The 15,909-nt window shown below is 36.6% G+C and overlaps 1 protein-coding gene across 2 annotated transcripts in view; it reads right to left on the bottom strand.

Annotated features, from left to right (window-relative positions):
* Positions 1 to 15,909, bottom strand: part of LOC145994954 (extracellular matrix organizing protein FRAS1-like) — a 408,454-nt gene that overhangs the window by 234,525 nt on the left and 158,020 nt on the right. For both annotated transcript variants that reach the window (XM_083131481.1, XM_083131482.1), the window contains 4 exons: positions 7,788 to 8,093; positions 5,601 to 5,741; positions 2,930 to 3,073; positions 584 to 819 (listed from right to left, as the gene is read on the bottom strand). In XM_083131481.1, coding sequence (XP_082987607.1) covers positions 584 to 819; positions 2,930 to 3,073; positions 5,601 to 5,741; positions 7,788 to 8,093 — 827 coding nt within the window. The remainder of the gene's footprint in view (positions 1 to 583; positions 820 to 2,929; positions 3,074 to 5,600; positions 5,742 to 7,787; positions 8,094 to 15,909) is intronic.

The following is a 15,909-nucleotide window of genomic DNA, read 5'->3' as shown; positions in this document are numbered from 1 at the left end:
CTAAGCATGCCATTTCTGATTTCAAATTATTCGAGAGTATTTTATTATTTTTTTCTGGAATTTTCATCTATATAATGTATTTGAAAATCTAAAGAATTTGATTAACACGCAAGTAGAAGCTGTAGATGAATAGTCAGTGTTATGGTTTCATGATTCAAAAGATGTGTTCATGTTCATGTCCACCTGAGAAAAATATATTATCTTCTTCTTCATCTTCTCCTTTTCCAGTGGCCAATGCAAGTTGCAACCTATGTGTGCTCGAAGATGAAGAGTAACCTTTTTGTTATTTTACATTAACCCTAACTCATGTAAATAGCAGAATTTATCTTCATGAACTTTCATATTTATGAAGAAAAAACTTAAGGTTTCTTTCAATTATAATGTCAATATAAATGCATGCAGAACTTTAAACTACATATATTTTGACAAAATTGGATTCTTAAATTGAATACTTTTGTTTCACGAACAATTTTTAAATAAATCTACTACACAAGGGGTATTATTATAATTTCTTGATTATAAAAATATTAAATTAATATTAATATTAAATTAACTTTACATAAAATTGCATAGAATTACTTACAACATGTGTGAGAACTTTTTCATATGGACATAGTGTACATCCAAATGGTCCTCCTTTCATGCAAGAGAAACATGATTTATCACATTTTATGCATCTGTTTTCTTCTGAATGGAAATATCCAACACCACAAATTTGCAAGCATTTTTCATTCCTTATGTAGTCCTGTTCAACCTTACATTTTGTGCAAACAGGTTTATTTTCCTTTAGGTAACATTTATCACATGAATCATGACATGCTGAAAAAAGAAGAATATATACTTCATGAGTGGTTATTCCATGAAATGAAGGGAATGAGTCATTCCCTTTCAAAATACAAAACACACTGATTTATTACCTATGTTTTTGAGGTCAATTTATTATTACAATTTTATTCAGACTATTCTTATGTAGTTTCTTGTCTCCTTCTAAGGGGCATGAGGCTGCTGAAAAACCTGTGAGACATGTGATTTTCCTGCTAGCCAGCAGATGACATCGGTATGTCACTAGCACTTGGCATGTTTATATTACAATTTATATTGTAATAATTCTTCTTAATTTAGAGCTATTTTTTTGTTGATAGTTATTCCAGTGTATTTCATTTATGTTATATGTGGAATTTGAATCAAAAGATATGTTTAAAAATCATACCTAATTTTAGATGACTAAATTACTGTGGTTCAATTGGCCCGAAGAGAATGAATCCACAGAACTCATTCCAGGCGGAAACTCACTTTGTTCAAGGCTTGAGCACAAGAAGTTCTGAAGGAAAGAAAAATATTATTTCTGATTGTACACCACTGGCTGATTTACTCGGTGAAAACAAGAAAAAAGAAAAAAGTCATTTTAATCCAGACAAATATGGAAAAAATAGACCACTTATGCAGTTGCAGAACAGCATCAAAATTAAACTGTTTGCCTTGCAGAAACCAAATTGAAGTTCGGTTCAAGTCACTGGAGAAGTTAAAAGTTTTTACAATTTGTTGATAAAAAGAACATGAAAAATAGTTTTCTTGAAGATGCTTTCTGTTCTTTGAAATTAAGTTATGGTCAACATTATGACTTCACTCGTCTCAGAAGTGAAATTTGTGTAGCTTATTACTCAGATGCCTATCTCCCGACGGGACTACAAAAACGTTTGTTTAATTTGAAGAATGGCAGTTTATTATGTGTTTTTTTTATGAATTGGTCAAATTATGTGTGTTGGTTTCAAAGATTCCAGTGTATAGTTAGAACAGAATTTTCTATTTCAGCACTTCAATCAATTCAGAGTTACTGCAGAAACACCCAGGGTCAGCAAAGACTCTCAAACTTGTCCATGTTTGCTATTAAGAAGTTACTGAACTGAAACATATGTATAATAAAAGGGAATTATACAATCTATAGTGAAAGAAGAATTCATAAAGAAGGAGAATGGATAGAATTAATTTTCAAATAAGAGCAGAAAATGTTAGTTTTATTATTATTATTATTATTATTATTATTATTATTATTATTATTATTATTATTATTATATCTTTTCTGTAAAAATCACGGACCGCCCCTGATATAAATATGTATTTATCATTTCTTTATTTAAATATGGGATTGTTTCAAAATATTCAAATATATTACTACACCATGATCTAATATTTACAGGTCATATGATCAAAACAAAAACAGACTTAAGTAACTCTAAAACAAACCAAAAAATTATCAAAAAAATAAAGTTAACCAACTTAAAGTGTAGATTGCAATAGGAGTAGATATTATTGTAAACATTTAGTTAAAAACTTCAGTATAAAAAGTGATGAAGATATATTTTTATTACCTTGTAAAAGAACTTCAATAATATACTGTGATAAATTGTGTAACATACATATGTAATAAATACTGCAGTCTTCTGTGATGGTTTATAATTTAGTTGCAATATCTAGCTACTTGTATTAGCAACTTAACCTGCAATGGCACTACTATGAAAATATTAATTCTAAAGAATGTACCAAATCGTGAGTTTCATGAACTGAATCAAGAGTTGCTCAGACCCATCACATTTGTTGATAAAGTTGCAGATATGCAATACCCAGAAAAATATTTTCAAAATCATATTAGAATGGTAACATTTGCCATCAACAACACCTGGGTTTAGCCAATTGGTAAGTATTGTAGAAGAATACCGCAGAAAGTGCAAATTTTCGACAAATTCTGGGTAGAGGGGTTAATTACGTATTTTCCATACTTGCATATATCCATTTTATAAAAAAATAAGCATCTCGACTGTACACACACACATACACACGATATTACTTTTTGAATACAAAGTCATGAAAATCAAAATGCAATAAATTACAACAAGCAATATATATTTTTCCTAACACAATGATACAATACCTGAACAATGTCCAAAACCATTCAAATATTCATTCCTTTTGCATGGTGATTCACATCTACCATTCTTCAAAACTGTCAATACTGGGCAACTCAAACATTGATCTGGTTGGCCACCAAAACATGTATAGCAAGATGAATGGCATACTAGGAATAAAAAGAAAATCACTTATCTCAAATTTTCATGTGAAAACAAACTCTATATTTAACATATTTGTAAACACAGTAAAATAAAAAGTTAGATATTGTTTCATGGAAAATGGTCAATCTTGCTACAACAAGCATCAAAATTAAACAGACAGTACATACTTAAAAACTGAGGAAAGTTTACAAAAAAACACAGAAAGCATGAAACATCAAAAGCAGTAAAGCATGAGAGAGAGAGAGAGAGAGAGAGAGAGTGTGTGTGTGAAACTACTCAAATCCAGTTAAGAAATGACCAAAATCAAAACTATTTTTTTATCATAATATATATATATATAAAATTCTAACAATATGAAATAAATAATATGAGACTGTATTTTTTTTTTTCAGAAGGCATGTAGGCTTCCATTTGTAGGCTCTGAGTCATTGATGTTGGTGTTTGAAAATGTTAGCATTTTTTACATGAAACTTTCATTCTAGTGTAACTTTACAAATATACATTCCTCATGTCAAAAATAGAAGGCAGAAGGTGAACAAAAAGTGTGAAATGGAGGTAAGTAGAGAAATCATTCACAACTTTACATGATCGCCTCTTAAAACCTTGTTCTTGTGTATTCTTAAACATCTTTCATGAATAAAACATGCAAAAGAGTGGTGTTTTATAATTTTATGTTGGAATTATTGCATGTAGAATCATCAGAGAAGTCAAAAGAATTGAGTGAGCACTGTGGACCTTCTGTAAGCAGTAAAAAACACATGGGAAGGGAAGAGCCATTGGTGATTGTAGCTTAGTAGCTTTAGCTGTATTTAACATTCCTACTTATCATATCTTTAAATATAATGCAACTGTTGGACCATGAAGCTGGACAACATTTTTTTTATATATATATGTAAGTAATGTGCAGCACCTGTTTTCAAGAAAGCATGAAAAGAAAAATGGAGATTTTTTTCAGCCCAGTGCTGTATCACTTGGCTTCACTATGACCAGGGAACAGATTTATATGTCAATACATATTTAAATATGAAACTGAAATCAGTTCACCATGTTCTCCTTGAAAAAGAATGGACCAATGATGTGGTCCATGGAAACTACGTACCATACACTGACCTTGGGGCTATCCCACTTATGTGTCTTGAACTCATGTGGATTCTCCACCCCCAAATTCGGCAATTGTGTCTATTCACTCTCCCCGAAACATGGAACTGGCCTCATCAGAGAAAGGAATGAGAGACTAATTGGCATTATCACCATCACCATTTAATCGAGTTAACATTGATTCACAATATTCCTTCCTCATGTCACAGTCCTCTTCTATCAGATCATGCATACATCTCAACTTGTAGGGCCTGGCTTTCACTTTCTTGCATAATGTAGAACTTGCCACTCACAATTCCAAGGATCTTCATATAAGAGATTTCATTAGACTCTGCTGCATGCTCTCCTGCACTGCGCCACCACATGATCACTCATTACATGGCAAATCTGCTATGCTTCCTGTAGCCTTAAACTTTTCGTACCATCTCTGGATACTTGTCTTCGTTGAATGTGTTTTTCCAAACATTGTTTGGAACCTTCTCCACACCAAAACAAGAGATTTTATCTTGGCAAGCCATAACATGGAATGAGCTTTTTCTGGCATCGATGCCATCTTGGAATCATGTGATTATGTACACATGTCATTCAGCAGTGTGGGCAGAACAAGAACATTTTAAATTTTCCTCTTTGTAAAAAAACAAACATATTACTTTAAAGTTATAGCTTTTTAGAATCCTGCAGGACTTTTAAAACACACTGTACATCAGAACACAAACACCTTAGTTTTCGATACATTGGCCCAATGTAAAAACCACATGTTGGGCCAATGTTGGAACCATGACTAAAATTACCATTACCGAGTGGTGTGTTCTTACGTTTGGCCAAGCATTTTCAGTGCATTGGGCCAACCACTTTTGGTTACTTGGGAAAACACACATGTCATGTCAAGGGAGAGGTACTGTAATCTTTAATATTTACTTTTTGGGGTTAGGTGAGGCAACAACTGACCCTTACCCAGCAATGAAGTTGATTCAATTTAATTACTGATATTGCTGATGGAATAGAGGAAATATGTCTACTGTGTTGAGCTGATCTCATCTGAGGGCCAAATAGAAAAATTGGATATTTCTTAATATGGTAAAGGAAAAAAAATGAAGATGTTAGGATACCATAGATGGTTAATTGATATATGTGGATCAAATTATGAATGAGATACCTTGATGTATGCCTCTACCTCCAGGAAGGTGATTTGATTGAAATAATAGAATCAGGTAAACTTGATGGTTGTGAGGTGATTTAGATATTCAAGGAATGATCCAAATCTAAAAACGGAAAATCTTGTACATGAAACAGAGTCAGAGGAATGGTTTCTGGGTTCAGGTATGTGGAAACTCTTGTATCAGTTTGCCTAATTCCTGAAATTGTATCTATTTATACACCCAACCCATAAAACCCCTTCTTTGGCTACATTTCATACACAACACGCACACTTACTTTTGCATTTATTTCTTTTTGTGTCCATGTAATATCCTGAGGTGCATTCCAAGACACAACTACTTCCGTTTGAGACATATGGAAAATCACATGTTGTGCAAGAATTTGGTCCTGAGCAATATGTGCAGTGTGTACCACAAACTGAAGATTAAAATAAAAAGTGTTATTAGGGAATTTGACATTTAAAGTAAACACCTTAGCACTAAATACAATGGTGAAATTTCAGAGTGTGAGAACAGCCTATATTACTACACAAAAATGGCATAATTAATATAGTGTATTCTTCATTTTATGTTTCCAGGTTATACCTTTTAAAACTTTTTAAGTACATTTTACCTTCCTGGACCAAGGGGAAAAAAAGAGACATTCTAGAGATTACCCAAATTACATAAATAAATATTAACATAATGCAAGTGGAAAGTATACACATTGTAGAAGAACATATATGCTAATGAGTAAGGTTAACCAGAGCATATATAGCATATACCACTGTATACCTGACTATGGCCATGATTCTTTCAAGACACTGAATATGAGACACATATGTACTCACACATTCATTTTTTTTAAATCATACATTACCTTCCTTGCCTATCCTCATCTTTAACAATACCATGCATTCAAAAATAAGCTATATGTGCCATTAACAACACACACACAAACAGACACACAAGTATAATGAGAAGGACACAGAAAACACCAACCAGATAATTGAAATGTTTAAATTTTCATGGCTGCATATTCGGATGTAGATAAAAGATAGCAGAAATAGAAATAAGTGTTAGACCTGCAAGTTTACCTACTGGGGTGTAAGATTAACGTAAGGGGGTGGATGATCAATACCCATAAGCAGTCATTGAATTGGGTATTGCAACTATTGCTATGGATGGATACAAAGTAGTTCAGGTTCTGGGTAATAGAGGGGTGGTTGTTGATCCAGAGTTTGAGTGCTTTACCAGCACTCCACAGATGTTGCAGGTGAGGATATAGATGAAGTTTGATGTGTTTACACATTCCTTGAAGGTGGGTAAATTTGTGGCAGTCTGAATCTTGATAGTAGGGAAGGTGATGAGAATGGGATGGGTTATATACCTTGGACAGTTGCATTTGTGAGTAAGGGGTATTGGTTTTGCGGTGATGGAGTACTGTGGGCCAGGATGTTTGTGAGCTTTGGGGGTAGTGGCGACTTGAAAACAACTGTAGACTTGAAGATTAGGCACACACAGGCCTCACCTGATTTTCGCTATAGCTGTTTTGTCTGCGTGGAATCATCTCTGCCAGTGCTACTGCAACGGGATCTGTTGCCTTTGAAACACAGTAGACTTTGACGTTGCCTGGTTCCTCCCAGCATAGAGATGTTAATTATTGAAGATTAGGCACACACAGGAGATGTACTATGTACAAATTTTCAACAAAAAAATGCAGGTTCGACCAGGATTTGAACCCAGGTCTCTGGCATACCATTCCATTGCTCTACTGATGAGCTACCAAGCTGGCCTGGCCTTGCCTGATTTTTTGCTATCGCTGTTTTACCTGCGTGGAATCGTCTCTGCCTGCATTTTTTCGCTGAAAATTTGTACGTAAGTCTAGACTTGTCAGGATCACTGTGGAGAATGAGGAAGAGGGTGTGTCTGATTTTGTTGATTTATTCATTTGTATTTTAAGTCTACTTTATGCACAAATAGGCTAATCAGGACTGAATCCACAGTTTAAAAGTGGGATCCGAACCATTGTGGTGCCTCCACTGGGATTGATTTTGTTAAGATAGGGTTTGATATTGGGTGACTAGTACAGGGTTGAGGTTGGTTTAGGATTTCTGTGTGTGAGTGTAAGAGGCAGCTCAGATTATTTCCAATTTGCATCTCATTTTTTATATTAGTCCTTCTGGCCTGTCATCTTGAAATCCACTTTTCTCTACAACTGTAGATGCAGCTCAGGGCAATGAAAATTAAAATTTCTCCACTGTCTGGTAAATATTTCATTTTCCTTCCTACTTGCTACACACACATGCACACACACACACACACACACACACACACACACACACACACACACACACACACACACACACACACACACACACACACACACACACACACATATTCACACACACACACACACACACACACACACACACACACACACACACACACACACACACACACCTACTTATACAGACAGTATTACCTCTGCAAATTCCATCTGCTGTTTCAAAATAACCAGTAGGACAGGAGCTTATACACTTTCCAGTGTCTTCAAATTTATTTTTCTGAAGAATTTTTCTATGTTGTGAACATGTTGTGCAATGGAACATTGAAGGCCCGATGCATATTCTGCAGGATGAGTGGCATCTGTGACAAGTGCCATTTTCTGCATAATAGCCACTAGGACATTTATTTAAACAAGAATTCTGAAGTAGTAGATGAAATTCATTACATTTGGTACAATTCATTGGGCCATATCCTTGACACTGTTTGCAATCCTTGTGGCATTCTGTAAAGTAAAATACATATTAATAAATAAAAATTATTTATAAAGAATGTCAATCAATAGAATTAGCTTATCAAAATTTTGGAGAGCAATAGAATAAATTATTAGATTAAATTTGATTTTGTTTGTTTTAAGACCACTTTATGCACAGAAGGCCAATCAGAACTAGACATACAGTTTAAAGTGGAATCCAAATCAATATGTGCCTACACTGGGTATCAAACCCAGGACCCCTTGATTACAAGGCGACAACATAACCATTAAGCCATCAGGAAGGCAAAATTCGATTTTGTGTGTATTATTATGACCAACTGTTGTTCAGCTATGTACATGCAAAGCAATGACATCCTCAAATTATAACACAATATTTATATTGTACGAGGTGTGGCTAGAAAAAAACAGGACTGATGCTACAAAATCTTTTACGGGTTATTTTGTACAATACGAATAATATCCCCTTCAAAGTACTTCCCTGCACTATCGTTACACTGCTCCATACGAACCTTCCATTGCTGGAAGCAGTGCTGGAAATCTTTTTCTGAAACCATGTTCATGACCTCCATCGGCTTTGTTTTCATAGATTCTATGGTCATAAATCTGGTTCCTTTCAGTGCTGATTTGACCTTTGGGGAAGAGAAAGTGGCACGGAGCTAGATCCGGCGAATAGCATGGATGTTCTAACACTGGGATCCCATGCTTGGCAAAAAAAAAAGCCTTGACTGTCAATGGCATGTGAGCAAGAGCATTGTCGTGATGAATAATCCATGACTTGCTTTTCCACAAATTAGGTCGTCATCTTACTCGCTCACGAAGAGTCGTCAGCACCATAATGTAATAATGTTGGTTGACAGTTTGACCTTCGGGTACCAAATTCGAATCTATTCACTGACATTTGCAATGTTTAATTCAGTTTTTGACGTGCAAGGCTATCCAGGACGCGAGTCGTCCGCAATCACTTCTCGTACCTCTCTAAACTTTTGAAACCACTCAAACACTTGTGTGCATGATAAACATTCATCTCCCTACACTTCCTTCAACAAACCATGAGTTTGTGGCGGATTTTCCGAGTTTCATAAGAAATTTCACATTGATACGCTGTGCCACTTTCACACTTGACAAAGTTTCCGACGAAGCACAGATGTACGGTGCACTTCGTTGACAAGCTACACCGGAACTGAGCACCGTGCACCCTGGGCAATCACACAGGTGATAGGCAGGATATCACGTTATTCACTCATGCATCTCTCAACCTTTACGCGCTTGCCGTTTGTCGACAGCAACATCAATCCGGTTTTTTTTTCTAGCCACACCTCGTATGTTTGCCCAGAGCTATTTTTATTTTTTAATCGACACAATTTTTAATCATGGGCTATTTAAATGCACACAAGCAGGTGACTGCAATAAGTGTTGCCTTAGAATAAGAAAGTTAATATTTACACACCCACTGTAAGATATGTAAATTGTACATATTTATAATCCTAAAACTAATGACAAAGTGGCAGAATATTGCAGTACAAATAGATCAAATTATTGCCAATCCTGCTGATAACCTAAGATGCCGGTAGTATTCTTGCACGAGCTAATATGAAGATAACACCAATTACTTTGTCTCATTCCTACATACGAGGGAGAATCAAATGAAAACCGCAATTATTTTTTTCCCACTATTTTAATGCAGTGATAATGTTTGCTCCTTTAATGGACCAAAGATGTGGAAATCAGATGGTGCCAAATCTGGCGAGTATGGTGAATGTAGTAGGCACCTGAAGCGTAGGTCATCGGTGGTTTTCATGGTTGCACGAGCAGAATGAGGACGGGCATTATCATGTTGAAGCAAAACATGTGCACTCAGCAATCTCCTTCGCTTTGTGTGTATCGCTGGCCTCAAATGGTTCTTGAGAAGGTCGGTGTAGGTGGCACTAGTCACTGTTGTACGTGGGGGCATGTAAAGTTCCAGAATAGGACTTTTCTTATCCCAGAATAAAGTCAACATGACTTTCCATGCAGAGGGCTGGCTGCGAAACTTCTTTGGTTTCGGCGAAGACGAATGTCGACATTCATTGCTTGCACGTTTCGTCTCCGGTTGAAAATGGTGCACCCAACTTTCATCCCCGGTGACAATGTGAGCTAGAAAATCCTCACCCTCCTCTTCATAACGCCTCAGCAGCTCTTGACATGCGTCAACCCGACGGACTTTCAGTTCCTGCATCAACTGTCGTGGAACCCACCTGGCGGACACTTTTCTGTAGCACAGTTCGTCATGCACTATGTGTTGTACTGAAACAAAGCAAATATTCAGCAAGGAAGCCATTTCAGCCAGGGTGACATGCTGGTTTTCCTGAATAATCCGATCTGCTGCGGCTATGGACTCCTCTGTCACAACTCGCTGAGCCTGACCCAGATGGGGAGCATCAGTCAATAAAGTCGTACCTTCTGTGAATTTCTTGCACCAATCGTAAACTTGCCGCTGTGACAGACAGGCGTCACCATACTTCGTCTGCATTCTCCGATGAATATCAACCGGTTTCACACCTTCACTCCATAAAATCGAATAACTCCACGCTGTTCCTGCTTGGTGCAACTGCGTAGTGGTGCCGCCATCTTGAATCAGCTGTTACTCACATCCAACTCCACCTACCGGCACTGCTTCGTAGTAGATGTCAAGGACTGTGTCTGCAAATTTCCAAATGCCTAGAAACAAAATAAGATTTTTAAAGGCACTTTTGTGGTTATCATTTGATTCTCCCTCGTACTTGTGCATGTGTGGAAAGAAAGGAAAGGAGCCAGAAAGGCAGATTAATAAAAATGGAAGGAAACAAGAGACACTAACCACACAAAATGTTCTATATTTTGCAACCTAGTCCCTGTAGTCTTACACACGTTAAAAAACTGAACCTAAAACTAAGTGTAAAGCGATTTCTTTGAACAGTATCTTATAGCTAAATGTCTGGAGCAAACAGTGGAGAAAAGTTTACCACTCAATGAATTGACAGATTTTTCCAATTTGCAACATGAGTCAGCATTTCGGCATATGTCTTTTGTGATGTCACATGCATGAAAATTTTTCGGCTTACATAAATTATTACCAACAAAATGACCTATCTCATGAGATAAGAATCATTATTGTGAGGTTAATGTTAAATCTTGGAGGCTAATTCCCTTCCTTCATGAGTTGTGAATTTTTCAATCATGTCAATACTTTCTTAACTTATAATTTATTACTTTTCAACTTTGGTAAAAAAATCTCCCCCTCCCCCTTTTGAGGGGCCAATGATAGGCACTCCAGCTGCTCACCAGAAACAGCTACATACTAATCTGTTGAGGTAATGTTAATATGTACTTGTAAAAATGTGAATGAGATTATATAGTAATGTACAGAGACGTGGTGGCACTTTGGCACACATTTATATTACATACTAGGGATGGACAAATATGAAATTTTGGCTGATACCGATAAAGTACCAATAAAATATTTACTGCTACCAATAACCCATATTCTACTTACCTGATATAAAACGATCCTCGAAGAACCTGACCTTCTTAATAAATGCATGTTACAAGACGACTGCAATGCAAAAGGAGTTGCATATTTAGTAGGGATGGACCGATATGAAACATTGACCAATACCAACAAAGTTTCGATATAAAATTTACCTATTCTCATAACAGATATATTACCGATCCGATATAAAATTCCAAATGGCTCTTGAAGAACCGATAATGGGCTTACTTACTTACTTACTTCCTCTAATCCCTTTCTGCCATCATAGCGTAGGGTTGGTTGCCTCGATCCATCTCCTCCATTCCTGTCTGTTTCCCATCATTCTCTTCATCATACTTATTGTCTTATTCCTTTCTCTTCCAATCTTTTCCATTCTGTCTTCAAACATTATCCTTGGTCTTCCTTTACCTCTCCTACCTTGCACCTTTACTTCTAGAATTTGCTTTACCTTTTTGTCTTCATTCATTCTGAATACATGTCCCCACCACTTTAGCTGTCTTTTTTCAATTGTTTTCTCTAGCGACTCCTGTTCCACCTCTCTTCTTATTCTTTCATTCCTCACTTTATCTCTCCTAGTCTTATTAACAGCTCTTCTCAGGTATTTCATTTCACTAGCCTGAATTTTACTCAGATGTTTATCTTGAAGTGGTAAACTTTCCATTCCATATGTTAATGTAGGGACCAATACTGATTTGTATAGCTGCATTTTTGTCTTTACTGCCACTTCTTTCTTTCCCATTATTGTTTTACTGAACTGATAATATACTGTATTTGCTTTTCTTTTCCTATTTAGGATTTCTTCATCACACCTACCATCACTTGTTATGATGGTTCCTAAATATTCATATTCATCTACTTCTTCCAAGTTCTCGTTTCCATATCTAATTGCTATTTCATGATCTTTTTCTCCTTTTGCCACCTGCATAACTTTACTTTTCTTGATATTAATCTTCATCCCTTTTCTCGCAAGTTCTTCTCCCCATTCTATTACGCTCCTCTGTAGATTCTCTTCACTACTAGCAATTAAGACTATATCATCAGCATATAGCAGTACTTGCAGTTGTACTACTCTCATATTCCAATATCCTATTTGTACTCTTGGGGTTCTTCTTTTGCAAATTTTAGTTATTTCATCCATTACATTAATGAAAAGTAAAGGACTGAGACTATCTCCCTGTTTAATTCCTTTTCCTATTTGAAATTCCTTAGACTCGTTTCCTTCTATTCTTACTATTCCTTTTACATCCTTATATACACTTCTTATTGCTTTAATAAGTTCCTTAGGTACTTCCTTACTTTCTAATGCCTCCCACAGATATTTTCTAGGTACAGAGTCAAATGCCGCTTTCAAATCTAGAAATGCTAGGTATATTCTTTTATTTTTGTCCAGCATTTTCCCCATCATTGTTCTTAATATAAAAATGTGATCTTGAGTCTGTCTCCCAGGTCTAAATCCAGCTTGTTCCTCTTCAAGTTTTCCCTCTATGATTTTTCTCAGCCTCCTTTCCAATATATTCGTATACATCTTATATACCACTGATGATAGACATATTGCTCTATAATTATCACATTCCTTATTACTCCCTTTCTTGTGTACTGGCACAATTATGTTCCTTTTCCACTCTTCTGGTATAGTCTTAGTTCTCCATACTTCCCTTAATATATTCAGTAGTATTTCAGCCATTCTTGGTCCTCCATATTTTATAAGTTCTGGTGCTATTCCATCCCATCCTGCTGCTTTCCCAATTCGTATCCGTTTAATTACTTCTCTCACTTCATTCTCTGTTATCATCATATCTTCTTCTACATGCTCCTCCTCTTCTCTGTTTCTTATTCTCTCATCCTCCTCCTGTTCCTGTTCCTGCTCCTCATCTTGTTCTTGCTCATTTGTCCTATCCTTGAACTTTTCTTCATAGTATTTTCTCCATTCCTCCATCACATTCTCCCTTCCTATGACTAATACATTTTCCTTATTTCTTATAGCTCTTGCTGCTTTTCCCCATTTTCCTTTCAGACTTTTGACCATATTCCAGAACTGCTTTCTATGCTCTACAAAACTTTCTTCAATATCATTTCCAAACTTCTCCCATGATTTTCGCTTTGCCTCCTCTACAGCCAATTTACTCTCATTTCTTTTTTGCATATATATTAACCTATGTTCCTCTGATCTTAATTCTAGGTAATTCTTCCATGCTTTCTTTTTCTCTTTCACTTTCCTCTTTACTTCATCCGTCCACCAATTAGTTCTTTTCCTTTTTGTATTCACCCTAACTTTGCCACATACTTCAATTGCTGCATACAGTATCACTTCCTTAAATTTTTCCCACATACTGTCAATTTCCATTTCTCTTATTTCCAATTCATTCAACCTTTCTTCTACTAATTCCTTATACTGTTTTCTCTTCTCTTCCTTAGCCAGCTGCTTTACTTGTATCTTTTCAAACTTCCTATCTCTTTCTCTATTATTCCTCTTAAATCTTGTTATAGCTATTAGCAGTCTGTGGTCAGTACTCAATTCAGCACCTCGAATTACCTTTACATCCATAAAGGCATATCGAAGTGCTCTTGCGTAAATTATGTAGTCTATTATACTCTTTGCCTCCCTTCCCTCAGCTTCATAAGTGATTTTATGAATTTTCTTATGCTGGAAAAAGGAGTTTCCTTGTAGCAATTGGTTCTCTACACAGAATTCTATTAATCTTTGTCCATTTTCATTTGTCATACTTTCCCCTCCATATGGTCCCATACAACCATGTGACCTTATCCTATTGTTTCCAGTTCTACCATTAAGATCTCCCATCAATATTACCTTCCTATTCTCTTCATTCTCTTTATTCACTACTCTTTGTAATTGAGTATAGAAAACTTCTTTCTCCAATATGTCCTGATCATTTGTCGGGGCATAAACTTGTATTATTGTTATTCTTTCTTCCATTTCCAGTCTAACTACTATTATCCTTGAATTCACTGGTTCCCATGATTCCACCCTTTCTTCCATTTGCTCATTAACTATTATTCCAACTCCCTCCTTAGCTCTTCTTCCTCTACCTACTCCAACATATCTCAGCACATATCCTCTTTCAAGGCACATTATACCACTGCCTTTCTTCCTTACTTCACTTAGTCCTAGTACTGCTAGTTTATACTTTTCCATTTCTCCTACAATCTCCACTTCTTTTCCATTAATTGTTTTAATATTCCAAGTTCCAATTCGGATATTCCATTTCCTTGCTTGTCGTCTTCTACTAAATCCATCCTTTCCGAGGCAACCTTTATTTCTCTGAATCCGCTAGTTTTAGTCTGGTGTGGGGGATTAGCCCAACGACCAGGCTGATTTTTATTTTCAGGGTTTTCTCCCATATCCTTTGGTGTTCCCACACCCCTGCAAGGCAGCAGTTGGTTTTGGATATTTGACGGAGATATCCAATCCGCTTCTTAGTGGCTCATATTGGCCACTAAGGTCGTAACTCTTCCGCTTCCATTGCCGTTGGGATTTTCTCTATGATCCTCTTCCGCCTCTGGAACCGTTGGTCTTCGCCCTCCGGGCCGGCTCTCTATATTTTAACCCCTAGAGAGAGGGTGGCCCAGTATTAAGCCCCCAGGCACTGGGCTCCCTGTTGGTCCACGGGTCCTTATTCTATATTCGGACCACCCCACCATATCTGGTGGGATCCCTCATCCGCCACCCGAGGGACGCGCCTGGTAGAGGTCAGGGTCCCCATGCCAGGCGATAATGGGCTCGGTGCTGAAATTCTTACACCCTGGATTTCGCGAACATTTCAAATGTTTTCATCAAATAAATAAGTTTCTTGTAACAAAGGGTGTTTCTAAATAAATAGCGCGGAAGGTATTTTATTTTTACATGTACGGCTATGAAACTTATGTTTCTTTTATATTGAAGTTCCTTACGTACGTTGTGTCTATACGGCTTTTCAGGGCTGCCATATTGGATTCATGTCACAGGCGCACATCTAAACACTTTCGTTTTCATCTTATGATTGACTTGTTATTCGTATGACTTATTTGATTTCAGACATTTCTTGATTTGTGTGACATCCAATTGACAAACAAAGGAGAACTAAACAAGCCAAGATGAGATTGACCGATGTTCAATGGTTGAAGGATGTAGAGGACCTTGTCAGATGAGACGTACGTGACATTATACGTGACTTGCAGGGAGATGGTCTGCTGGTTGCTTCAAGGAAATTGTATCTTCTGAATGACTTGTGGGATGGTATAATTTGCAACTTCTTATTTCTATGATGGTATGGACAGGGAAGGGTAGTATTCTGTGGAAAAGGACAACAAAGACTTTAG

Source organism: Lepisma saccharinum, chromosome 11 (genome assembly GCF_977018435.1).
Source record: "Lepisma saccharinum chromosome 11, izLepSacc3.1, whole genome shotgun sequence".
NCBI classification, from domain to species: Eukaryota; Metazoa; Arthropoda; class Insecta; order Zygentoma; family Lepismatidae; genus Lepisma; species Lepisma saccharinum.
This window is presented reverse-complemented; position numbering and strand designations above follow the sequence as displayed.